Raw genomic sequence first — 27962 nt, forward strand, 5'->3', positions numbered from 1 at the left:
TAATGACTGGAGTTTTAAGAGTTCAAATCTCCACAAAGAGCAGGAGACTGAAGCAGGACAGAGAGAACAAAGTGAACAGGTGAGACAGTTTCTTTTGGCTCACTGCTGCTTATTGGACTCAGGTCAGATGCACAGAAAGCAGGTCACGGTCCGATTACACAGCAGACAGAGAAGCCAAAGCCATGCTGTGTTCACTGGAGCCTTACCCAAATGGGATAGAGCGGGAAAAACAGTTTTACAACATCCATTTTTATTTTACCATCACTGAGCACAGGGGGGCACAATGCTGTCTGGGTTGTTTCATATGGTTCATACAGGCTGGAACACAAGCTTACATTTGCATTACTATAACCAAAGAGTAAAGCTTTGATATCAAAACCAGAAAAAAATATATAATGTAATTATCCCGAGGGGAAGTTGGTTTGTGATAGTTGCATCATTTTAAAATAAAAAATAAAACATTAGAAAAAAGACGAACACCAACGTAAGAAGTTAAAGTAAAAACATGCAAATTGTATATTATAAAACAACAATTATATGAAAAATGGCAGTTATTATTATTAGTAAGAGTTTAAGCATCAATGTAATGTATTATATGTGAATGCCTTTGTCCTTCAGCTGTCTGTCTTTTATGGGGCATTGAGTGGCTTTGTTGGGAGTAGACAGCATTGTAAGCAGAATTAAAAAGCTTGCAATATATTTGGCTTGCATATTTCACTGGTTTTCTATGGAAACAAACATTGCTGTCAACAAAGGCTGCAGCAGAGCAACCATTCGGTGTAATTTGAAGTGCGTAAGCAGAATCACTCTTAGTGTGCGTCTCTCCATCCAAAACCAATTAGTCAGAAATGTGGATTTGAGGCTGAGCACTCACTTACCTCAGCTTTTCATCAGGCGCCACGTGGTCAGCACAGGGGTCCCAAACCACGTCATATCTTGAGCATCTTGAGTATAAATATGTTACATTCATGTATTAGTATCTTATTTTTAGTATCATTATATCTTAACCAATAATAAAATAGTATTACTATAACTAATGCCTAACACCATTTTCTTGTTATACTTATATATGCATTATGAAATATAGAGAGAAACAAGTATCCTATATTCTACCACTTGGACATGAAAATAATTATATAGATATGGAAAAATATGTTTTATTTTATTTGTAATGCTTAAAAATGTGAGGAAGAAATATTGCTTGTAAATATGCCAACAATAGTAGCCCAATAGAATAATATTAGTTGAAATGAATAATAGGATTGTAATGCAGTGTTAATGCCATCATATTTGTACTGTAGTAACTTTGACTAACTTTAATTAACTTTCACATACTCAGACAGATACATTTTAACGTTTTGTACTGTTGGATGAAGTCAAACATTTAATTATACACACCTTTAATCCTGATCTTGGACCCCCTCGAAAAGGCCCCCTGGAGGTTCCTCCTGGACCCTCATGTTGGGCCCCTCCCTCCCAGTGTAAGGAGCAGGTTGTGGGCTCCATCCATGTGAGAGCTGCTGTAATGTTCCTTTAAATGCGAGATAACTGTGGAGGAGAGGCGGAGCTGCTGCTGTCACTACTCCACTCTGCTGCCTCTCCTGAGACAGAGATCTGCGGGCAGAGCGACGCACACTGCGGGGAAATGAAACACACTGCAGGACCCGAAGCACCCGCACTCTCCACACACACTCAGCTCCTCTCTCTGCGGGACACCACGCACCGTCCGGGATCATGTTGTTTCTTCACGACTTATTATCGGCTTATTGGATCGCAGCTGAGTGAAAGAGAAAGTCCACACTGGATTTGAACCCTAAACGCACTATACTTCTGCCACCGTGGATGAAATCTGTGCATACTTTATGTCTGAATAACTCCAGCGGATTCTCACATATTTCGGATTATTATTTTAAACAAGGAGATATGATGATTTTATTTGTGATCAGCATGGCTGTGCTGTCAGATGCAGGTTAGTAGGATTTTCTTTATTACTTTTATTTAAAAATAAAACACAGTTATTGTCACAGGTGCAACATTGAAGATCTTGCTTGGATTTTTTGGCAATTTAATCTCTCACTAAAAGAGTTTCTACTTTGGATTTCTAAACACATGAAGCCACATCTTTAGAATACGAGTTGATACAAAATCATAAGATAAATAATTCAACTCAAGTTCCGAATTAAGTTATAGAAAACAGTTGTTGCCTAATTGTTGTTTACTGCCACAGATTATTTTGGTATTAAATAACATAATAGCTGAACCTAACCCTTTTAAAATCCAACATTGGGTGAATCAAAGGTCTTTAAAATGAATTTAACACATTTACTAGATTTATTCATTAACGTAACCTTGACAAAGTGATTGATTATTCAGTTTAAATCTTCCCACTTTGACCTCCACTCACACAGACAGTTATGTAATTTCTGCTAACAAAGAAAATCCCTCAAGAGAAAGGTTCCTCAGTGCAAAAGTTCAATAATTCAGCCTCTCAGGTTTAATATAAGTGAAGGCATTGCCATGAAAAACAAAGCGAGCTCCAGGTTTAAGATAATAAATCCACATGGAAGATGACACTGTGCCCTCGGGGGGTGCAGAGCGTCTGAATGCTGCTCATCCTCCGAGCTGCCAAACTTGATCTGTGTTAGAGTCCATGCTGGCTGCATTCTGCGGCAGGTATAGGTGCACAATGCCCCTATTATCCCTTTTGAATAAGATTTCCGATCGAGGTTAATCACTCGACTTGTGTACACACACACACACACACACACACACATACACACACACACACACACACACACACACACACACACACACACACACACACACACACACACACACACACACACACACACACACTCACTGAGTCACTCTTTTTCTTCCCTCAACCACTCACTCTCGCAAATACTCTGGTACTCAGATTCAGGTGTTTCTGTTAACTAAACTCTCCAACACAATAACAAATTATTATGAAGTAAGTGTTAAACAAGTTTGGGGTCAAATCGGGGCATTGCACATTAACTAATTGCTTAATGACAAAAAGATCTGCATGGATAGGAAATATTTTCCTCAATGTTTTTCAATTGGGTTTTCTGGCTATTTGAATTGCTCTATCTTTTACTTTTTGAGTCATTAAAGTAACTTTAACATTTTTACATTCTCAATTATCTCAAGTTGTGCATCTGTTTCGTCTTTCTAACCCCAATCTCCCAAAGAAAAATAATCCAGTAGTGTATTGCAGTGATTCTCAAACTTTTTTCAATAATGTACCCCCTTTGAAAAAAAAATTCAGCCAAATACCCCCTGATCAGCACAAAAACAATTTGTTAGGGACAAAAAGCCTATATAAAGAGGTACAGTACAGCGCTGCACCATCAGTGTCTGATTTATTAAAACAACAACCTTGTAACTGAGAAACACTTAAATGGTACATTTCAAATGTTTACAATCCATCACTAAATTCATGGCAAACCAATTTTAACATCATGCAATAACACTGAGACGACATTAGTTGCATTGAACTAATCTTTTTAATAAGTTGTACATACAATTTAGTGAGAAACATGGGCTTGTGCTTCACTGAGGATCTTTGTTATTCTCAGTGACAGGATGGCCACTGCAGTTATTACACTTCGCTTTTAGAAATATGTGTAACTCTGTTAATATAAAACCCACACTGCTCAAACTTCGTTACTTTTTTTTTTCATCACATAAAAATAAATCTTACCTACCCCCGGCAGTACTCCAATGTACCCCTAGGGGTCCGCGTACCCCGATTTGAGAACCTTGAATATAGAATTGTAGTGTTATTTGAATGCTTCAATGCTGTGATAAAGTCTAATCCCATTGACCTGCATTGTATTGGGTGAAGGAAGAGATCTCAAAATGGGGATGAATACTATGAAGTTTGCAAAATACCACCATGTGTTGCATAATTTGGGTGACCTGACCCTTTAAGCTGAGGTCAAATAACCCATTTGACACTCTGGATTCCAGGTTTTTTTGTTTTGTCACCTCCCATATTTGCAATTGAAACCGTTTTTTGTTCTCCCTCCAGGTCTGTCAGGTGACGTGTTTCAAGCCGGTGTGTCCCCGCGCTGTGAGAGCCGGGCCTGTAACCCCCGCATGGGTAACTTGGCTCTGGGTCGGCGGGTCCTGACGCAGACCGTCTGCGGAAACAACGGCACGGAGCTCTACTGCTCCTACTCCGACCCCAACATCAACCTGGCCTGCAGCGCCGCAAAGTGCGCCAAGTGCAACGCCGGCCTGCCCCTCCTGTCCCACCTGGCCAACGCCATGTCCGACTCCTCCTTCCGTCACCCCAACACCTGGTGGCAGTCGGCGGAGGGGGTGGAGTCTGAAACGGTGCAACTGGACCTGGAGGCAGAGTTCTACTTCACGCATCTCATCGTGGTGTTTCGCTCGCCCAGGCCTGCCGCCATGACCCTGGAGAGGTCTCAGGACTTTGGGAGGACGTGGAAGATGCTGCAGTACTACGCCGGAAACTGCACCGACACCTTTGGGATGGAGGAGGGGAAGGCAGGTGTCGGCCGGGATGTGGCCATCTGCACATCCAAATACTCCGGGGCGTATCCCTGCAACCGTGGAGAGGTGAGGAGGGAGCTTACCTTTTACATCAGATATTAAAGGGATATTTCAAGCCTCAAAATAACCATATGTGTTACCTGAAAATCTTGATGAAACTTTATTTTTCCTGCTTACTTCCACAGAGAATGAAGAATCTAAAAACAGAGAAAGGTCTTTATGAATTGAAGCAAAACTATGTCAAAAACATATTTTTACAAAATCTCAAACCACTAGTGCAATATAACCTTAAAAAATAAAACATTTTCGCTAACACTGTACAATTTAAAACAATTCCGTCTTGAACGGATGAGTAGTGCGCCTCGCAAGTGTGACACTGTTGATGAGGAAGTGTTGAAATAAGGTTTTGAGCCCTACAAAAATGATATGATATTTCTTTCAGATATATTGCCCCCAAGTGGCCAAAAAATCAGTTGATGAAGGTGAAAATAAAGAAATCTCGAAAAGAACAGCAGGGGAGTAAAAAGGTAGAAATATGAAGCGTTTATATTCTGTATCTACACAAAGGACATGTTAAGTCAAAATAACTTCAAATTACTGTAAGTTCAATAGTATTACGTTACACAATAATGGTTCTCTTAATCATAATAAAGATTTCTGTGCTTTTATCAATTTATCAACTGCCTGCCAGAAGAGCTTTGGGGGATCTGATTAAAATCAAGTCTTGGTTGAATTCCCACCATTTCGCTTAATATAAACAGTCGTATCGCTCAGAATGCAGGTTGACGCAGGTGGGAGAGGAGGGCGGACACACACCTGCAGAGAAACGCTGGAGGGGGGTGACGGAGAGTTTCCTGCTCCGCTTTATCTTCCTCTATCACTGAATTGCTAATTACGTCATATCATAAATTGGCATGACAGGTAAACCCTGCTACAGAAAGACGGCAATGCTCTCATAACCAAATGGTTTTAAGTGTATTATTACCCTTCCTACTGGAACAAATTCAGTCCTGTCTGCAGTAAGTCACACAGCATGCAAGAGTCACACAGTCATAGGACCGAGCAGAATGAAAGCAGAGCTCAGCCAGGTGGGGGAAGCTGTGTGTGTGTGGTGTGTGTGTGTGTGTGTGTGTGTGTGTGTGTGTGTGTGTGTGTGTGGTGTGTGTGTGTGGTGTGTGTGTGTGTGTGTGGTGTGTGTGGTGTGTGTGTGTGTGTGTGTGTGTGTGTGTGTGGTGTGTGTGTGTGTGCGTGCGTGCGTGCGTGCGTGCGTGCGTGCGTGCGTGTGTGTGTGCATGAGTGGGTGTTTAATAGGCGTACTTTGACTGTAGCACGAGAGGGCTTCCTGAAGTCCATTGATGTTTAATTGAAGCAGTGTGTGTCAGGAGCTGCTCTGCAGATGTGAGTGGAGGCGCCTGCCAAGTGTGGTGCTGCTCGGACTCCCTGCAGAGCTCTCAGATGTAACGTGTGTGTACGCCCTCTTTGAAGAGCTCCGCTTCTACGATGCATTTAAAATAAGCAGCCGTTATCACCTTATCTGCTGCTGTCAGTGTGGTTTGCATGATCATGTAGGAAAGACATCTATGCTTCTATTTTCTGATTTCCCCTACACATTGTGTGCATGAAGGTGTGAAAAGTATAGCAACTCGTTTTCCTTTCTGTCTGTTCTTGTCTCTGTACTTCACATCTCAGCCACCTGTGCTGAGAGCATGACCTTTGACCTCTAACGCCTCAGCTGATGACCCAGAGGTTAAAAGAGGTCAAGTAGCTCTCTGTCAGATCAGGAGCTACTCAGCTGTTCTCACTCTTTCTGCTTCAGTGTCTTTTGTTCAGTGGCCTATACGCTAGGCAATGACAACAAAGCCTTATAGTGTGCAGTACGTATGGGTGTGTGTTTTAGGGATGCATCCATAAGCATTATCGTGCATTTTCATTAATAAATATACATCTAATCAGATTACTTGTAATTGAGTTCAACCAAATGTAATAAAACATTTTCTAGACAGAACAGAAACAGAAATCAAGCTCATTTACACTTGCAGCCTTATTATAATTATTCAGTATGATCTTTATGTCATTAAGCCTAATAAGATGGTGATCAACCTCCATAAGACAAATACTTCAATGAAATATGAAAGCAATGTTAATAAAACACATGACTATAACTTGATGCATGTGTGGAATTGTTGTTGGCTAAGGTTACCAGACGGCAGGTATTCTCAGTTTTCTTTCTCCCGCAGCAAACATAAAATCATGTAATCTCTTGTGCTGAAAGTTTTTTGTGTTCACCTGTAATGTGTGTGTGTGTGTGTGTGTGTGTGTGTGTGTGTGTGTGTGGTGTGTGTGTGTGTGTGTGGTGTGTGTGTGTGTGTGTGTGTGTGTTGTGTGTGTGTGTGTGTGTGTGTGTGTGTGTGTGTGTGTGTGTGTGTGTGTGTGTGTGTGTGTGTGTGTGTGTGTGTGTGTGTGTGTGTGTGTGTGTGTGTGTGTGTGTGTGTGTGTGTGTGTGTGTGTGTGTGTGTGTGTGTGTGAGCGAGAGAGAGAGTGCGAGTGAGAGTGAGAGAGTACGCTGGGTTTCTTGTCTTATTTATGAGGTCAGCTGGGCTGGAAGAATGTGAGTGTTTGTTGTAGAGACTGACCTCCTTAGGGAAGAGAGCAAGACCAGCCAACACACATTCTCTCTCACTTTTCCACCGTTCCTCGAACACACACACACACACACACACACACACACACACACACACACACACACACACACACACACACACACACACACACACACACCACACACACACACACACACACCCACACACCACACACACACACACACACACACACACTTGTCCGTGCCCTTTCAGATAAACACATACAGTCGGCTCTCCGTCTTTCTGCAGGGAAGGAAGTGCCGTTGCTCTGATGGATGTTGGTACTGTTGGCTAGACACCCATCCCCCCTCTCTGTTTCCCTCTCCGTCGTTCTCCTTCCATCAATGCCCATTGTGCCTGTTTACCAGATTACAGTCCACAGCTCTTTGATGGAATTATGCCTGTTTAAGCCAGACGTACTTTTATTTTTCAGCCTGGAGTAGACACATGGCCCACAGTGAACCCACTGCCTCAGATTGATTTAACTTTTTTAAATGTGGCACAATTGGCCTGACATTTGTTATATATTTTCGACGACAGGTATTCAACTTAAAAAAATATGTGAGATATGAGACACATGTTTAAAATAGCAGATGTGCTTCATTACAGTTAAAGGTTCCCTATGGAGTTTTCTTGTAAACTAATGCCAGTATAAATGTTGATAGTCTGTGTTTATCCCCAAAGCATATTGTGTGTATCCTTGAGGCCCAACAAACCCAATGAATGCAAGTATTTTGAAATAATTTATAAATTATGCTGACTGTCTTATTCCCTACCTTTTACGACTGGACATTGCTAGTTTTTTTTCATAATATATAACTACCAAATCTAGATAAATAAAAACGCCTACAAATGCGTCACATTAGTAGCGAAAAAGGGGAGGAAAACCAAATAGGAAGTTGAATTTGTACCGTAGTATTGTTGTAATTTCTGATGATGACCACAGATACAATTCTAGATAAGTGGAACCTTTCTTCCTTTTGCTAGCCCCCCTAATAAAACCTCTTACTGTAAATACACCTGGGGAAACTCAGGTCAGGCTTCACATTACCATAAATGTGCATTTAATCGGTGTATGTGCCAACAATAATAATTTGTTTCCACATTCAGAGGAAAACTACGAGGCATCATTGGGTAGCAAAAGCTGCAAGAAGGCCTTGTGTGTAATATATGTTGTGTAAAGGGGAGCAGCACACTGATGTCTATGTGCATGCCAGTGTGTGAGAGTGTGTATGCCGGTGTTGCTGTGGTGTCCCCGGGCTGTCACGGGCCTTTTGTGCGGCCCTGAGTTATGTGAAGCTGGATCCCCGTCCCTGTCTTTGTCTGGCCTGCTCTCCGTGCTCTCCCTGCTCTCCGTGCTCTCCCTGCTCTCCTTGCTCTCCGTGCTCTCCCGCGGACCGGCGCCCCTCGTCCTATTTGTCGTGTTCTCTTAATTGTGGACCACAATGCCGTGACCCTGAGACCTTATCCAACAACAGGGAAATTAATAGTGCTCCTCCCATCACACTCTGGGCCAGTCATCCAGCCAATGAGGAGCTTGGGGGCTTTTTGCTCACATCTTGGTTTAGCTAAAGAAAATACACTCATAAACACACACACACACACACACACACACACACACACACACACACACACACACACACACACACACACACACACACACACACACACACACACACACACACACACACACACACACACACACAGACACACACTACTCGTCCAATGATATAAATGACGGAAAGCTACAAAAAAAACCACACTTTGTTAAGAAATGTCTTTCACAGCGAGAGTTGGGGCACACACCAACTTTATCACAGCAGCGGTGTTGGTAACTAGTGGCAGCAGTAGCCATGGCGATGGCAGGCATCCTATAAAGGGATCTTCCATTTGAAGGATGTCCAAGGACTAGACAGGGAGGGAGAAATAGGGGGAGAAAGGTTGCATTTAAGGACACCCAGCACCGCCATGGTCACATGGGGACGCAGTCAATAATCGCTTGGTGAAAGGTTATATTAAGTGCACAAATTATCAAATTATACCAAAACTACCTCCCCCTCCCCCCCCCCCCCCCCCCCCCTGTTAACATGACAGGTGTACTGCCATGAGAAGCATCAACAAACCAGATTGTGCCATAACATTCAGCCGGCTAATCACTCTAAATCAGGAAGTTGGTACCATAACAGAATGGCTCTCTATCTCCGTAAACTAAAGAGGGGGGAGGGGGAACCATAAAACCTCACAAAACAACTCCACCTCCTAAAGGGGAAACCAAGCCTCTATGAGTTCAAACTTGTTTTCACGTCCAAGTCATATATCAAGTTTGAAAAGTTTCACACATAAGGAAAAGTGGACTTCATAAGCCCAAAGAAAAGTTTGTGATCCACCACTTTAATTCTTCCAAAAGTCCATTAAACTCAAAGGGACAACACTATTTACCCAATCTACTTAATGGTGTCATGTTGACAAGAACGACAAACTAAAGTAATGAGAAGACAATAAATGATGAAGCTGTTTTGCTTGTCGTGTCTTTTTGGTGCTTCTTGGTATGATCTATTTCAGGATCAATTAGGTCAGGGTAAGCTGTTGCAGACAAATCAATAAGTCAACACATTTTATTTTGGGTTTTAAAACTTCTTAATCTTGTGTTGCCTGTAAGAAAGGTTGTTATGCATTTGAAAAAAAAATGCATAATGAATTTTTTTTTTAATTGTTTTTCTAATGAAATTGCAAGTTTCTGTTGTGTCTTTTGTTGGCTGAAACCTATTAAAACACAGACCTGATTTGTTCTGAAATGTGACAGCAGATCTCTCTTTCTGACAAATAGGTGATCTACCGCACCCTCCCCAAATGGGAGTCCCTGGACCCGTTCGGGCTGGAGGGCCAGCAGCAGCTGAGGGTGACCAACGTCCGGGTCCGGCTGCTGAAGCGCCAGCCGTGCCCCTGCCAGGCCAAAGACCTCGCCTCCACCCACGTTAATCTCCCGACCCGACACTTTGCCATCTATGACCTGATCGTGAAGGGAAGCTGCTTCTGCAACGGACACGCAGAGCAGTGTGTTCCTGCCCTGGGGTACCAGCCCATCAGAGACCGCACCAACCATGTGGTAAGAGAGGAGCAGGGAGTTAGAGTGCATAGCTTTGAAACTTAACATGTACTAGCGTGGACAAAATTATACTTTTAAATGAAAATAACTCATTTTACTTTTTAAACACACACATCTTGTTTGACCTTTAATGGCTGGCATGCCATACACTTGCATTAGTGTCCCCAGCTGCCAGCAGATGTGTTTGCGAAGGTGCAATGCCAATATGAACAAGCTTATCATAACATCAATCTTGTGTGGCACTAGTTGTCAAAAAATACAATTTGAAATACAGTAGATCATAAATTAAGCATGGCTGTTAATTATTGACCTTAGTGTTGTTTGACAAGTAAAAAGCTTAATTCAAGGTCCACTTAAGTAACAATTTTTCTGAAATCCAGGCACCTCAGTCTTTTGAAAGTACTGACAAGAGTGGTTCTTAAGTTAAGTCAATGTTAGTCAGTTGCTATGCATGTTATCTTGTTTGCAGCCTTGATGCTGTGCTACTGATTGCTCTTCCTTCAGTCTGTCTTGTTTTGGCATTCTGACATTTCTTTCACTTGTTTTGGTATTTATTACACAAGTAATCACACCCCATGTGCCGGCTTCTCACTTGTTCTGAGGAAGATTATAAGGCTTGATACTCTCAGACTAAACAACTTGTTCACTTAGTGTTGGCATTCGTCTTAATAACAGACTCCACTTCCTGTGTTCGTCTGGCTCTGTCTGCTCAGATAAACATCTGCATTTCCCGTCCATAACAAACCCAAGAGGTGTAGATATGAATTCCACTGAGCGTAAATGACAGTGTTGATCTGTGTGTTTGGATAAAGTTGTGAACAGACGCGACTGATTCAGTGTTTTTCCTGGAGAACCATAAGTGTGTATGCTACTATCACAACCATCTCCACAAACAGATAAGTCTGTTCTGCCGCAATCAGCGAGGCACAACGGGAAAAGTGAAAGTCAACAAGGAGATTCCTTCACAACTTGTTTAGGCAAAGACATTTAGACAACATTAGAACTCCATCAATATTGGTAGGAGTTAAGGATTTTTTAGGCTGATGGATATGTTTTTCTACATAATCCCAGAAAAGAACAAACATTTTTGATAAGGATCTCTTGTTTGAAAAAAAAAATCAAGATATGTACTAATATAGATGTTTTCAAGCCGAAAAATTCACTTTGGTATTGTTTTCTGATGGAAAACCTTTCCTTACCTCTTTTAACGTTTCTTTGATATACGTATATATATTATTTTTTCTGAATGTCTCTTACTATTCTATTTCCCCAGCCTTAAAGATAAAAGGACACATACCCTAACATGTAAGACCCTGAAAACAGCTGAAAACAACCTTCATATTTCATACTGACTGAAAGCAGATGAAAGTCTTTGGTATTCTTTGTGAAAAATGAACAAAACGATTCATGTGTTTTCTTTGCTGATACCAGCTCTTTTGTAATGAAGCTGCTGATAGCCGATTTATTGGACACAATCTCTAAATCTTTAAATCTGACTATTTTCATGCCAAGAAATTCCTAGAGGCTCTACTGAGTGTTTTCAAGAGGATTTCCTTCTTTTGAGGGCAGAAAATATTTAGACCACGGGGCTGTAAAACTGTACCCTGCACGTCAGGATAATAATAATAATAATGATAGATCATTGTAATGCTTAGATGTGTGACTGATTCATTTTATCATCAATATTAGTTCAAATGCAACCAAGACTTAAAGTTTGAAGTAAATCCTTCTCACAACATTACCTCAGGGCATCGAAGCGTCATTCTGCTGTGTGGCATGCGGGCAGCATTTGGTAAACATGCAGAAGTTATATAAGTGACTTTTCCTGCGAAGTTATCAGCAGTTTGTTTTATGTTTCGACCCAGAGCTGCTGTTTCTGGCTAAACCCAAACAAGCAGAGCAGCTCAAGATGGGATAGAGATTACTGATCTCTCACAGAAGGGCATGTGCAGTAATGGAGGAGTAAGGCAGATGTTATTTGCACCCAGGTGACTATAGTGCGCAATGCTATTTACACCCGGGTCTCTATAGTGAACAATGCTATTTACACCCGGGTCTCTATAGTGAACAATGTTATTTACACCCGGGTCTCTATAGTGAACAATGTTATTTACACCCGGGTCTCTATAGTGAACAATGCTATTTACACCCGGGTCTCTATAGTGAGCAATGTTATTTACACCCGGGTCTCTATAGTGAACAATGTTATTTGCACCCGGGTCTCTATAGTGAACAATGCTATTTACACCCGGGTCTCTATAGTGAACAATGTTATTTGCACCCGGGTCTCTATAGTGAACAATGTTATTTGCACCCGGGTCTCTATAGTGAACAATGCTATTTACACCCGGGTCTCTATAGTGAACAATGTTATTTGCACCCGGGTCTCTATAGTGAACAATGCTATTTACACCCGGGTCTCTATAGTGAACAATGCTATTTACACCCGGGTCTCTATAGTGAACAATGCTATTTGCACCCGGGTCTCTATAGTGAACAATGCTATTTACACCCGGGGTCTCTATAGTGAACAATGCTATTTACACCCGGGTCTCTATAGTGAACAATGCTATTTGCACCCGGGTCTCTATAGTGAACAATGCTATTTACACCCGGGTCTCTATAGTGAACAATGCTATTTGCACCCGGGTCTCTATAGTGAACAATGCTATTTACACCCGGGTCTCTATAGTGAACAATGCTATTTGCACCCGGGTCTCTATAGTGAACAATGCTATTTACACCCGGGTCTCTATAGTGAACAATGCTATTTACACCCGGGTCTCTATAGTGAACAATGCTATTTACACCCGGGTCTCTATAGTGAACAATGCTATGTACACCCGGGTCTCTATAGTGAACAATGCTATTTGCACCCGGGTCTCTATAGTGAACAATGCTATTTACACCCGGGTCTCTATAGTGAACAATGCTATTTACACCCGGGTCTCTATAGTGAACAATGTTATTTACACCCGGGTCTCTATAGTGAACAATGCTATTTACACCCGGGTCTCTATAGTGAACAATGCTATTTACACCCGGGTCTCTATAGTGAACAATGCTATTTACACCCGGGTCTCTATAGTGAACAATGCTATTTGCACCTGGGTCTCTATAGTGAACAATGCTATTTACACCCGGGTCTCTATAGTGAACAATGCTATTTACACCCGGGTTAGTGAACAATGCTATTTGCACCCGGGTCTCTATAGTGAACAATGCTATTTGCACCCGGGTCTCTATAGTGAACAATGCTATTTGCACCCGGGTCTCTATAGTGAACAATGCTATTTGTTGTGATAATTTCCTCTAGCTGATCCAAGAGCCTGTTAAGAGTTTATTTTGCTGATGAAGTAGAACTCATTTCTCAAAACATAAAGGAACACTTTGTCTTTCAGATGATGAGAAAAATGTAAACACAAAATAACCAAATTAGCAGATTCCTGGTTTTCACTGGAGAGGAAGGCCAAATCTGTCCATCCATATATGTATCCAGATAAAAATAGCTGATTAAGTAAGAAAGCCAACATCAAATTTCAACTTGTTTGGATTTATTTATTTTTGTTCATCCTATTCCTTAAATATAGGCTACAGAGCAGCATCATCTTTTTTGCTGTTGATTGTATCTTTCGTATATGTTAGTCATTAGTGCTAAAACACTGTGAACGTAGATGTAGATACAAATGTATTTGTTTCATTTCTTTGGGACCTTCTGTCCCACCACTTGGGGATGTTTTCTGTTCAGGGTGATTACACTGTCTGTTAGTTAGCCACAAAGCCAACACACACATAATGACATCCAGCGACAACCACTGGAGCGTTAGCAGCAATTAGTCCTCAATGTGTGTGTTCTGTTTTTCAAAACCTCTCTTTAAAAAGAATAAGAAAAATTATCTTTTAATTACATAAGGGGGAAATTAGTTTTTCACTTTGTTGTTACAAAAAGGGCCCTAAACATTAACTTTATTTTACATCTATCTGTACTTAATTTACTCTCATTATTTTCATATGGTTTTCACCTATAGTACATCTTCCTCACGTATTTCTATTTCGTATTTTCATTCGTGTCTTCTCCTTAAAGGTTTTCAATTTGAAATTTGCCTCCACATAGCTCCCAAGATCGCGATGACTGAGCCTGCGCCTTGCAGATGCTAACAGTGCAAATAACAGCAACGATGCTGACAGAGCTACCAATGGTAACCTGAGGGGCAATCTGGAGTGTGGGCTTCAAGCTTAAAGACTGCATATTTGTACGTGCATGCTATCAACTACTGATACAAATACTGCATATTTGTACCTTTTTGACACATAGATAGTGACATTTGATGCTAAAACTGTGCTGTACAGGACTTGCTATCCGCTTCCGATTAAAGGATGTTGTGTGTCCATTTTTTGCAGAAAATAAGTGACGTACAGTAAGATGCTAAACATATGCAAACATGATCCATACGCACACATCAGTCTGGTTCTGCAGTGTCCTACGAAGGCTGTGTGCGAGTTTGCATGGTTGCATGCGTGCAGCTCTGAATGTATAGGCGAAATAGAATAATTGTCCCATATCACGGTATGGTTAAACATGTGAAATGGGGTGAATACCAGCTGTTTGGACCCTGGCCAGCTGCTGCTGCTGTTACTACCCTTTTCCCCTTTCTCTGGTCCATTTTTTCTTTTCCTGCACCCCTTATTTCCCTTCACGATTTTCCACTTTTCTATTAATTACTTCTATTTAATTTTTGCAATATGTGTCATTAGGTATCCTGCTTCCTTTTTGCCTGATCTCTCATTTATGCAATTGCTTCCCCCCTATTAGCCTTTGATTGAAATGGTGTAAAATCCATAATGTATGTTCACCTTCACATTGCTGGACTGATTTTAGGGTCAGAGAACATGTTGGCGGTTTCCTATAGCATGTGGATGTGTTTAAGTCTTTACTCTGTACAGTGTAAATCAGAGCTGTCACCCAGCGTGGGAAACAAATGCAAGAATCTTTGTGTGCATTTGTAGTTATTTTCTATATTGAGTGTGTTTACCTCTCGTTGTGTAATACTTGTGTGTGTGTGTGTGTGTGTGTGTGTGTGTGTGTGTGTGTGTGTGTGTGTGTGTGTGTGTGTGTGTGTGTGTGTGTGTGTGTGTGTGTATTTCCTACATTACAGTTGCACGGTGTAACGCAAACAAATAAAGAGCTTCCTCAGATGCCTTGTCCCCCTCCCTCCTCTCCTTCAATCATTATCCAGCATGCATGGCATTCCAGCTCACAGGAATGACAAGGAGATTGTTATTGTGGTCTCATCGCTGCATACTTGCACTTTTCTCATGCACATACACACAAACACACACACACACACACATACACACACACACACACACACACACATACACACACACACACAAACACACACACAGGCTTTTCAGGCCAGAGGCCCGTTCTTGTTTCCAGCTATGAAGCCAAACAATCAATCTCCATTCACTAATTTTCAGGCGAGAATGTACGAGAGATAGCGATGGAGGGAGAGGAAGTGGAGAAGAAGAGGGGAAAAGCAGATCTTTTATAGAAAAGAAAAGAGAATACAAGAAATGGAGTGTGTGAAATCTAAAGTTAGCCCAAATATGCTCGTCCTCACGTGGGAACCTTTTCCCTCCATCACACTGACCTCTTTGTTCTTGACATTTCTACCTCTGTCATTTTTCCTTTTTGCTAATGAGCTGTCTCCCTCTCTCACCCTCTCTCTCTCTCTCTCTCTATCTCCCTCAGGTCCATGGGAAGTGTGTGTGCAGACACAACACTGCAGGTGATCACTGTGAGCGCTGCAGTCCTCTCTATAACGACCGACCCTGGCAGCCAGCTGACGGACTGACGGGCGCTCCACAGGAATGTCGGAGTAGGTCAAAGAAATACAGTTTCACCTTAGCAGAGACACTTAGAAAAATTCTAGCATATACGTAAAAAGCCTAACACTTTCGGAAGGGAGTCAAATATTAAGATGTGATTCCTAAATTAAGTGTTAATAAAACATGGTGTAAAATAACCAAATAAAACGAGAACACACAGCTAATAACAACAAAATTGCCCAAGCATCAAGAAATACAGCATATTATTATATAAAATATTGTGGAAAAAGTATGAGAAACTGCAACATTTCATAATATAGAATTTAATCCTTGTTCAATCATCAAAAATGTTTGCTGAAACACACACACAGTGACATTAGGGTTGAGTGCCTTTCCCAAGGGTAGTAAACTAAACCTCTGAATGTACCAGTTTTTTCTACATACTTGGTCTGTTTTGGGACTTGAAAAGTTCACCCATTGATTCCTAAGCCAAGTCCATACAGACTGAGCTACTGCCCAATATGTACACAACTCCGGAAATATGCCTCATTGAAGTCGTTTAAGATGAAGTGCTTTTCACAGGCAATTCCCATATCAATAAATGGCCACTCAAAATGCCAATATCCAAACTATACGTCAACCAAAGGTGCAGTGACTTACAGTTTGTGTATATTTCCTCCCTCTCACGCAGAGTGTAAGTGTAATGGACATGCCCACAGCTGCCGTTTCGACTGGACAGCGTGGCGAGAGTCCGGCCAGCGCAGCGGGGGAGTTTGTGACTGTTTGCACAACACTGAGGGACATCAGTGTCAGAAATGCAAAGCCGGCTTCTATAGAGACCCCCAAAGACCTCAGACAGCCCCTGACTCCTGCAAACGTAAGACACACAAACGCACACACACCAGATCCTGCCTGATTGAATCCCAAAATGTGCACTATATATAAGATGACTTCAGGAATTTCACTCTACATATATACATATAAAATCCAGGGATGTTGCCATGCCCTATTTCTTTTGCAAACCATGACATGTAGGACTCAGTTTAAATGTCATATAACGTAATTAATCACCTCAGTGTTAACTAAGTGTTGCTTTTGTGAATCATACATTAACCTCATACACACCCTACTGGCACGTCAGACTCCGTCTTTTAAGGAATGCTGAGGACTGATATCACAAGCCGGGACGTGCTGGATAACACTGATGGGCACCTGGCCCGGTGTGTGTGTGTGTGTGTGTGTGTGTGTGTGTGTGTGTGTGTGTGTGTGTGTGTTGTGTGTGTGTGTGTGTGTGGTGTGTGTGTGTGTGTGTGTGTGTGTGCGTGTGTGTGTGTGTGTGTGTGTGTGTGTGTGTGTGTGTGTGTGTGTGTGTGTGTGTGTGTGTGTGTGTGTGTGTGTGTGAGAGAGAGTGTGTGTGAGCAGACGGCCCACGCTCCAGCCAACGTTTACAGCATAGTTAATCATCAGATGGTGGCATTCCTACGTCTTGACTCAAAGCTCAACCAACAAACTCCTGCATGTCCATCTCGGGCATGTTTTGCCATTTTTCATGCGTGACTCAGAGCTTTAGTAGCTTCAGGGTAATCATTGGTAGCAGTGTATGTGTGAGGGTCCTGTGTGTGTGTGTATGTGTGTGTGTGTGTGTGTGTGTGTGTGTGTGTGTGTGTGTCTGCCCTCCGGTGATGAGACAAGTCTTAAGTAAACATGCGATAGTCATCCACAAACACAGAGCAGTGGCTACATTCCCCGTCTGATTATTTGTCTGATTTGACCAAGGTATGCAGGTATGCTGGACATGATTACTGTGTGTGTGTGTGTGTGTGTGTGTGTGTCAGATAGCCACACACATCGTCTGTTTGTGTGTCAATTTGCAATCAACTGTTCAAAAACATCTGGGTGGAGAACATGTTGCCCAATTGTATCACATAATCCAGGTTTCTTTCTGACTGATTACGCAAGTATGTTCCATCCACTTCCTTAAGAGGTTGCTTCATTAAATAAGTCGCAGTAATTCTCTTAACAGAAAACCAAAATACCAAAAGATTACATAACTAAGAGTATCCATACAAAATCCTAAATAATACCAACATATTAATAAATATTGGTAAAATAAAAGTAATCTAGACTTTATGAAAAGGTCATGTGATTATCACTAAAGATGTCACAATTCATCCTGAGTCGAACAGGAATATCAATAGCAAGTTTCTTGTCAATCCATGAAATAGTTGTCAAGATATTTTACCTTGAACCCTGATTATAAACTTCCGGGTGCACTACAAGTCGAGTTATAGATCCCGCTTATGTGAGGGTTTTATCCTCTGGGGACCATGAATGTTTTTTACGCAAAATACCACTATGCTTAATCAAATAGCTTGGACCAAAGTTGTAGATCTACCAACAATTGCCAAATGTGCCTGTGAAAACGTGGCGGCTTCTATTGCAGTAGGATTGTACTAGCTCAAAGATCCATCCATCCATCTTCTCCCGCTTATCCGTGGTCGGGTCGCGGGGGTAGCAGTTCCAGCAGAGAGCCCCAAACTTTCTTTTCCCTGGCGACATCAACCAGCTCTGACTGGGGGATCCCAAGGCGCTCCCAGGCCAGCGAAGAGATATAATCCCTCCACCTGGTCCTAGGTCTACCCCTTGGTCTCTTCCCAGCTGGACGTGCCTGGAACACCTCCCTAGGGAGGCGCCCAGGTGGCATCCTAACTAGGTGCCCGAACCACCTCAACTGGCTCCTTTCGACGCGAAGGAGGAGCGGCTCAACTCCGAGTCCCTCCCTGATGACCGAACTTCTCACCTTATCCCTAAGGGAGACACCAGCCACCCTGCGGAGAAAACCCATCTCGGCCGCTTGTATCCGCGATCTCGTTCTTTCGGTCATGACCCATCCTTCATGACCATAGGTGAGGGTAGGAACGAAAATGGCCCGGAAGACCGAGAGCTTTGCCTTCTGGCTCAGCTCCCTTTTCGTCACAACGGTGCGGTAAAGCGACTGCAGTACCGCTCCCGCTTCTCCGATTCTCCGGCCCATCTCACGCTCCATTGTTCCCTCACTCGAGAACAAGACCCCGAGATACTTGAACTCCTTCACTTGGGGTAAGGACTCATTCCCTACCTGGAGTGGACAGTCCATCGGTTTCCTGCTGAGAACCATGGCCTCAGATTTGGAGGTGCTGATCCTCATCCCAGCCGCTTCACACTCGGTTGCGAACCGATCCAGTGAGTGCTGAAGGTCGCAGACCGATGAAGCCATTAGAACCACATCATCTGCAAAAAGCAGTGGTGCAATCCTTAGTCCACCGAACTGCAGACCCCCTCCCCCATGACTACGCCTCGAAATCCGATCCATGTATATTACAAACAGGATTGGTGACAAAGCGCAGCCCTGGCGGAGGGCAACCCTCACCGGAAATGGGTCCGACTTACTACCGAGGACCCGGACACAGCTCTCGCTTTGGGAGTACAGAGATTGGATGGCCCTGAGTAGAGACCCCCTCACCCCATACTCCCGCAGCACCTCCCACAGTAACTCCCTGGGAACTCGGTCATACGCCTTCTCCAAGTCTACAAAACACATGTAGACCGGATAAGCGTACTCCCAGGCCCCCTCCAGGATCCTTGCGAGAGTAAAAAGCTGATCCGTCGTTCCACGACCAGGACGGAATCCGCATTGTTCCTCCTCAATCTGAGGTTCGACAATCGGCCTGACCCTCCTTTCGAGTACCTTAGAGGTAAACTTTCCCGGGGAGGCTGAGTAGTGTGATGCCTCTGTAATTGGCACACACCCTCTGATCCCCCTTTTTAAAAAGGGGAACCACCACCCCGGTCTGCCACTCCTTCGGTACCGTTTCCGACTTCCACGCAACGTTGATGAGACGTGTCAACCATGACAGTCCCTCAACACCCAGAGCCTTCAGCATTTCCGGGCGGATCTCATCCACCCCCGGGGCTTTGCCACTGTGGAGTTGTTTGACGACCTCAGTGACCTCCCCCCGGGAGATTGGTGTTGATCCCCCGTCATACTCCAGCTCTGCCTCTAACATAGAGGGCGGAGTTGTCGGGTTCAGGAGTTCCTCAAAGTGTTCCTTCCAACGCCCTAACACTCCATCAGTTGAGGTCAACAACGTCCCATCCTTACTGTACACAGCTTGGATGGTTCCCTGCTTCCCCCTCCTGAGGTGTCGGACAGTTTTCCAGAACAACTTTGGTGCCGCCCGAAAGTCCTTCTCCATGTCTTCTCCGAACTTCTCTCACTAGCTCAAAGATGAATTGGATATTAAGAGCGAACAAAGAATATTTGTTTATCTTGTTTGCCAGTTTAAGACACACATTTTGTAGCAGTTTATCAAATAATAGTTGACATAAAGATATGCCGACATGATACAGCCTTATTTCATTGCTGTTCTTCAGTATTTTATTAGTTTATTAGTATTATGTAGTTTCCCCATATTAACTTAAGACCATGACGTTTCAACATGCCTGATAAGAGAAAACAATGCACTACCTTTTATAACAACAGAGGTGTATAGGGTTTATATTTCAGGGCTTGAGTATCATGCGTGTTTTTTTTGCATCTGAAAACTCAGGTGAAAAATATGTGACTATGGAAGGCTAATGATCCTCAGTGACGGCTGATTGATAGAAAAAAGGCATGCTTTGGAAACCCCTGAGACGAAGGTACAGGTTGTGAAATCCCGCTGACAATGGAGGAATTTCCCTCCGTCGTGAGGAACATTTTTTTCATACCAGGCTCCGAGGGGCCCTGGAAATAAAACACTCCTGTCAAGCTTGTACACACCCAAACTCTTTAGCAGGGGGGAAAGTTACAGTGTCTGTTTATATATATAATATGTGTGTGTGTGTGGTGGGGGGGGGGGGGAGTTTGTTATCTACACTCGTTGCTCAAGCAGGTGTCTTCTTGTCATGTCTCGTAAAGTTTTCATTGTTATAGCACCTGCAGCTTTCATGCACACACACACACACACACACACACACACACACACACACACACACACACACACACACACACACACACACACACACACACACACACACACACACACACACACACACACACACACACACACACACACACGCATGCATGCATTTACACAGGACTCCTTGTGTAGTGACCCCTTTCAAATGCTCATAAATTCTCACGCAGATATGTAAACACACACTCTTTCCAAACACAACAGCACACGTGTTTCGACTTAACACGGAACTGGGTTGGTGCTGTAATGTCGATTAATTATTGACGTGCTCACTGCTGCTTACTAAACAATACACACACACACACACGCACGCACGCACGCACGCACGCACGCACGCACGCACGCACGCACGCACGCACGCACGCACACACACACACACACACACACACACACATTATTGCTGTAGTTGTAGGGAATCTGTGTGTCTTATCTGTGTTATCTGTGTTTTATATGCTTGTCTATAAAGTCAATAAAAGGGATATCTTTATGATTTTGTTGATATTGCACAGTTCAGTCCTGTGATAAGGTTTATGATTTTATCTTTGTTGTCCCGGGTGATTCGTCTGATAAACTGTCTGGTTTGGTTTTCAGGAGGGTCAATGTGACATAACAAGCTGCAGACACTGTTGTGCTTTGTTCGTAATTCAAAATAGTGTAAAAAAATGTTATTTTACAACAATACGGGGACCACATTCTTTTTATTATTTGTATAAATGCCACACACAGCTGCAACTCACATGTATTTAGTTCTGGGTTAATGTGGTCATTCTATTTCGTATATATAAGATGCCACATTTGTTAAACTATGGATAAAGATACTTTTTCTGTTTTTTATTATTGCACTACTATAGTTACAGAGTTATAGTGCATTGGCATCTTTACGTAATTGATACATTTGTGATGCACTAAAACCATAGACTGTATATATAAATGGACGTAGTGTCCGTGACGTCACCCATAGAATTCTGCAGAGTTGCCGAGAAGCCCTTAGTAGGCGGAGTCGGCCACTAACGGCTCGACTGTGACGTCAGAGTCTAATCCCGCCTGCTCCAAATAAGGGCAAAGAGGCGGAGCCGAGGCGGGACCTGCTGCCTCCGAACTGGAAGTAACAGACCTAGCTCAGGCTAAGAAGCTAAGCTAACATGAAATACATCCATACCAAGTTACTGCTAACAGTGTAGTTCCCCTATATAAACGTTACATTCATAATCAAATGAGACAATCTGCAAGAGAATTAGCTATATTTTGTTATTCTTAATGCTTGTCATTCACACGTTGAGAAAAGACGGACTCCACCGCCCGGACCTAACGGAGCCGCAGTGGGCTAGCTCCGGGACGCCGGCTGGAGCTAGCCCCCTGCGGCTCCGTTAGCTCCGGCGGCCACCACTGGGATAATTGGGTCCCCTATTAACATTTGCTCCCGTTTAGCATTATGGGCGTCATAGCCATAGACTATAAAAGTCTTACCCAAGGCTGAATCATAAACTAAAATGTATATGTATGTATAAAGGGTTACGTCCTTAGCTGGCTAATAAGTAGCAAGCTAAGCTACCAAGCACACAAACACCTGCGAACGGGGTTAACATGTATAATATTATAATTGTAGACTTCTTGGAAGTTCTGTTAGTACATTCAAGCGCACAGCACAACATTTTAATTGTCTGGTATTTGTAACAATATTCCCTAAAAGGCACAATCACCACGAACACGACTAAAGGGTCAAGTACAGTAACTACAACTAACTAACGTTGTAGCCTCTATGGTTGTAGCCTAGCAGAGTGGACAAGTTGCTGTTAGCTGACACTGAGGCATGTACATGTCCATCAAAGTGACCACGCCCTAATTTATGCAAAAGATTTAAGGCTTAATATTAATTAAACAGATGAGTTGAGAAAAAATTCACCCCCCACACAGTAGTCATGAAGGGGGAATCTAACTATACAGAGAATATGGTTTTTTGAACCACGATGTAAACATGTTTATTTCTGCTGTAAAGTTGGGCATTTTAACATGGGGGTCTATGTAAATTGCTCCCTTCTGCAGCCTGCTCCTACTGGCCACTAGATGAACTGCAGTGTGTGGCACTTCCGTATTGGCGTCCCGGCTCTTCCCCAGAGTTTGCCGCTTGACTAAAACAGGCATGAAAGTGTTACAGTTTATCTAGTAAGGCAACTTTTCAGGAAATAGGAAACAGGAAAAAAACTGTTATAAATAATATAATGTCATGAAGTTTCTGTGAGGTAAAAATACTTTTAATTTGGAAAGTTTTAATTGGGTAACAGAGTCTAAGGATTTAAAAACATCATGCTGAAAAATAGTCCTCTTAATTGTCCTCACTTACTTTATAATAATACTTTATTGTCGGGTCATGTGTGAAACGTGTGAATGTAATTACGATCTAGCTAACAGGTCAGCTCGTGGACACAATCTACAGCAAAAGGAATGTCTTGTGAGATTGTTTTGTCAACTGCTGTTTCCAAGGTCAATAATTCACTTTTAATCTCAGCTTTAGAGGTTTTTTCAAAAGTATGCAATCTCCAGAATGAAGTATGTGAATGTCATGTGTCATGCTTTAGTTTGAGAAAACACAACCTCCAGGACTACTACTATGACTTTTGTTATATAATCCTTAGTCGAACAACAACATTGATAAAATACTTGACATACAAAAGGACCATTTGTATATTAATAAACCACCCTGTATTACTTTGAATATGAAAATAACGTTTTTGTTCTTCTTGTATGCTTTGATGGAGATCGAAGAATCATAAAAAAAGAAGTAAATGTTCCCTTTTTTTGACTTTTTTCTGTTGAGGCATGCAGGAAAGATTGAATGTAACACAGGCCAGGGTGAGAAACTGATATACAAATGTTAATTTTGGGCGTTAAGTATCCCCTCAATAATAATAAAAAGAGGTTAGAGTGCAGGCAGACATGCCTCGGGCCTTACAGTAAGTAGTTAGACTCATTTACTGCCAGTTGAGCTTCAAGCATCATTAAACAGCAGAGAAATGGCTCCGTAACAACACCCCCCCTTTGTTTCTCCCTCCTCGTCTTCTGCCTCTCCTTCACCACTTCTCCCCCCCTCTTGCTCCCCTCGGGATAGGGACAGATTTATGGGGGAGGTCTGACACCTCCTCCTGCAAAGGCTCTCAGTGTTGATAACAGTAGAGAGACCGCATACAGTAGTTTTTCTCAGACAGTGGAAACATGGGTGTGTGTAAAAGTATATTGTTTTTGGAGGATGTTTAAAGAACACCATATCAGCACACAATTAGAGTGGACATGAGGGAGGGAGAAAGCTGTGTGTGTGTGTGTGTGTGTGTGTGTGTGTGTGTGTGTGTGTGTGTGTGTGTGTGTGTGTGTGTGTGTGTGTGTGTGTGTGTGTGTGTGTGTGTGTGTGTGTGTGTGTGTGTGTGTGTGTGTGAGATAAGAAAAAGAGAGAGGCCTTTGTATAACATGATCCTGCAACAATACCACACACAAATAGAACAACTGATGAATGATGAAATACTTAAGTCCTGGTAATAAATAGTAGCTCAAAGGACCTTTAGACTTGTTTTGTATTTTTTTCATAGATATCTAATCTTTATATGTTATTATTTCCATAAATGATTGTTTTACCTTTGTTTGAATATATGTGCATCCTTACTAAGAGACTTTGTTCAAGTATTAAATATCTAAACAACAATTGGATAAAGTGCCATTACAATTATTAGAGGCTTTCATGTTCCCCAGAGGATGATTGTCCACTTTTTGGTTTTGTAAAATCATCAAGTTTTCATTTGTCCAATATTTGGTTTATGACCAAAATCCTGCAAAAACAATAACAATCTTAATCAAATATCTGTAGCTTTTCAGAACATTTTCCTCTCAGATAAAGTACCAAAGCACTGCCTCAATGTGTGATGTAATAGAAATACAAATAAATCACAGTGTAACAGTTTGCCTCAAAATGTATGCTAATATGTCAAAATGCAACATATGATACGTTCACAACTAAACTACTTTATTTCTCTCCTAGCATGCGGCTGTCACCCCTTGGGCTCAATGGCCTTCCACTTTGCAGACGGCTCTATCTGCGACCCCTCCAACGGAAACTGCATCTGTAAGCCTGGAGTAGGGGGAGCCCACTGTGACAGTTGCATGGTGGGATACTGGGGCTTCCACGATTATGGCTGCCGTCCATGTGACTGTGCAGGAGACTGTGATCCATTCACTGGAGACTGTATGTTTGGGTAAGTAAAACACCTATACCTACTTATAAGTATATGCAGATGACTAATGCCTTCCAATTGCAAACATTCCTGTGTGTGAGTGCTGATGCGTTAATGTGTTTGTGCAGCTCTGATCTGGAGTTAGAGGGAAACTCCAGCGAGCCCGTGAAGATTTTCAGACCAGATGAACTCTTCTCTGCCCTTCACTACTCAGGTAAGATACAGTGTGTGTGTGTGTGTGTGTGTGTGTGTGTGTGTGTGTGTGTGTGTGTGTGTGTGTGTGTGTGTGTGTGTGTGTGTGTGTGTGTGTGTGTGTGTGTGTGTGTGTGTGTGTGTGTGTGTGTGTGTGTGTGTGTGTGTGTGTGTGTGTGTGTGTGTGTGTGTGTGTGTGTGTGTGTGTGCGTGCGTGCATGTGTGTCCTCCACAGTCCAGTGACCAAGCATTAATGGTTAAGTAATGGAGTCATGATAGGACCAAAGAAGGACATCGAACAAAGGTGTGTGTGTTTGTGTGTGTGTGTAGGCATGGACAGTTTCCAAGTGTGTACTTCTCTTAGACCCCCCAACACCATCATGTAACTGCAGCTTTCTTAGGCACATTCCTCAGTGGACTCACTGTGCTTGCATTCTTACTAGGACGCCATGCACAGTATCTGAGACTACACACACACACACACACACACACACACACACACACACACACACACACACACACACACACACACACACACACACACACGTCAGTTATGTTACGTATATTAATGTGTCCTTGTGTTTGCCTCCTGCAGAGAAGTGTGAGTGCAAAGAGCAAGCACTGACCAACAGTAAACTCTTCTGCACCATGAATTATGCATACGGTAAGGATTTCATGTAAAAAGAAAATCTAAAAATCTAGCAATTTATTTTGCATTTCATTATTAAGACTTGTCTCCTCTACCTGACTCATAGTCCTGAAGGTAAAAGTGCTGTCCGCCCACGATAAGGGCTCACACGCTGAGGTGGAGGTCAAAGTTCAGAAGGTGCTCAGTCAGAACACCAAGGTGAAGGTACCGCGGGGTCGGGTCACTCTTTACCCCGAGTCCTGGACCGCCCGGGGCTGCACATGCCCCATCCTCAACCCAGGTGAGAGTGACATGCATATCTGATCTTACAGTACAGGTCAGAGGTGGTGGTCTTTACAAGACACATACCAAATGTTAAGAGATTATTAGGGGAGACATGTTCCATCAATAGAGAAGCAACAATTAGTCAACTGATGGATTAGTTGATCTATCGTAAGGTCATCGCCAATCTTTACGATTAGCTGATTTTCTGTGTTTATCTAAATGTAAAAGGTTTAGGTTTTCGAAGATACGATTTTTAAAGACGATTCATAACCTACTTTTCTCTAGTCTCTGACATTTTATAGACCAGATGCTTGATCTAGAAAAATGATTGGCAGACAAAAAATAGTACCAGCTGTATCTGATTGTTGACATTATTTCTCAGGAGTGGAGTACCTGGTGGCGGGTCACTCGGACCGTAAGCAGGGCCGCCTCCTGGTCAACATGAAGAGCTTTGTCAAACCTTGGAAAGCCAGCTTGGGCCGCAAAGTCCTCACGCTACTAAAGAAAGACTGCAACTGGTAGACAACCCATTTCAAAATACTGGAGTACCAATGGACACAGGGACGACAATGCCATGGATTTTTTCTTGTCCTCCAAATGTGAGAGCGGGAGCAGGTTTTAGGGGCTGAACTGAGATGATTGAAGCCCCCTTTATTTCTCCAATGAGAGCTAGTGGTGGACTGCGCCAGCTTAAAAGCATGTGGGACCTTATTTTATTGAGAGATATAATGTCTTACACATTCCTACGTAGGATTTATTCTGCTGTTGCTGCTGCGGCAAAAGACGTTGAGGAATTCAGCGCTTTGGCCACATGCTTTCTATTTTAAGTGACTCCATTTGAGCGCGTTGATTAAAACTGAATCTTTTCCTCTCTGCAGCACTTTAGCCTAAGATGGACTGAGGGAAAATGGACACAAAAAGAGAGGGGGACCTATCATACACATACTAAATGACCCCCCTGACATGGAATGTGGATGGAGCATGTCTATTTTCTGTGACAGTGGACACTCCTTCACACAGGAAGCAGTGTGTGAGTGTGTGTCTGTTGTGCAAAGCACCAAGAGTGACGCTGAACAAGCCATACAAGCCACGACAGGTGGATGAATCTTAGCCAGTCCAGGTGTGCCTGTGTTGAAGAGTGAATGGATTTGACCCAAAACGTGAATGTATTTGCCTGTTTTTGCAAATGTGTGTGTGTGAGACAGAAAGAGAGTGTTAGATTGAAGAGGAATACTATGAGCACGGTCCAGACTCAGTCCAGCTCTTAAACTTTTCTGTAGGTTTGTCTACACTTTCAACAACAGCCATGTTGATGATGTAACGTCATGTATATTGATTCATCTCATATTACACTCATTTCAGAAATTCCTTGTTATTCCTTCCTTTTGTGCTCTTGTACAGTATTATTTGTATATATCTATATAAATATTATGTTCATCTTTCTCCCTCTGTTTAATTGTTTTTGTATGTGGTAATATTAAAGGATAATTACAGCTTTGGTCTTATTTTCACAGTTTTGGCTAT

General features: G+C 42.5%; 1 protein-coding gene across 1 annotated transcript; it reads left to right on the forward strand.

The window, feature by feature from the left end:
* Positions 1 to 1556: 1556 nt before the first annotated feature.
* On the forward strand, positions 1557 to 27929 carry ntn4 (netrin 4). Its single transcript, XM_034225840.1, has 10 exons — positions 1557 to 1969; positions 4055 to 4608; positions 10009 to 10287; positions 16043 to 16169; positions 16811 to 16996; positions 25141 to 25354; positions 25462 to 25547; positions 26121 to 26189; positions 26281 to 26454; positions 26821 to 27929. The coding sequence occupies exons 1-10, from the start codon at positions 1843 to 1845 to the stop codon at positions 26958 to 26960; spliced, it is 1956 nt and encodes a 651-aa protein (XP_034081731.1). The 5' UTR covers positions 1557 to 1842; the 3' UTR covers positions 26961 to 27929.
* Positions 27930 to 27962: the final 33 nt, after the last annotated feature.

Source organism: Gymnodraco acuticeps, unplaced genomic scaffold, assembly GCF_902827175.1.
Source record: "Gymnodraco acuticeps unplaced genomic scaffold, fGymAcu1.1, whole genome shotgun sequence".
In the NCBI taxonomy this organism is placed as follows: domain Eukaryota; kingdom Metazoa; phylum Chordata; class Actinopteri; order Perciformes; family Bathydraconidae; genus Gymnodraco; species Gymnodraco acuticeps.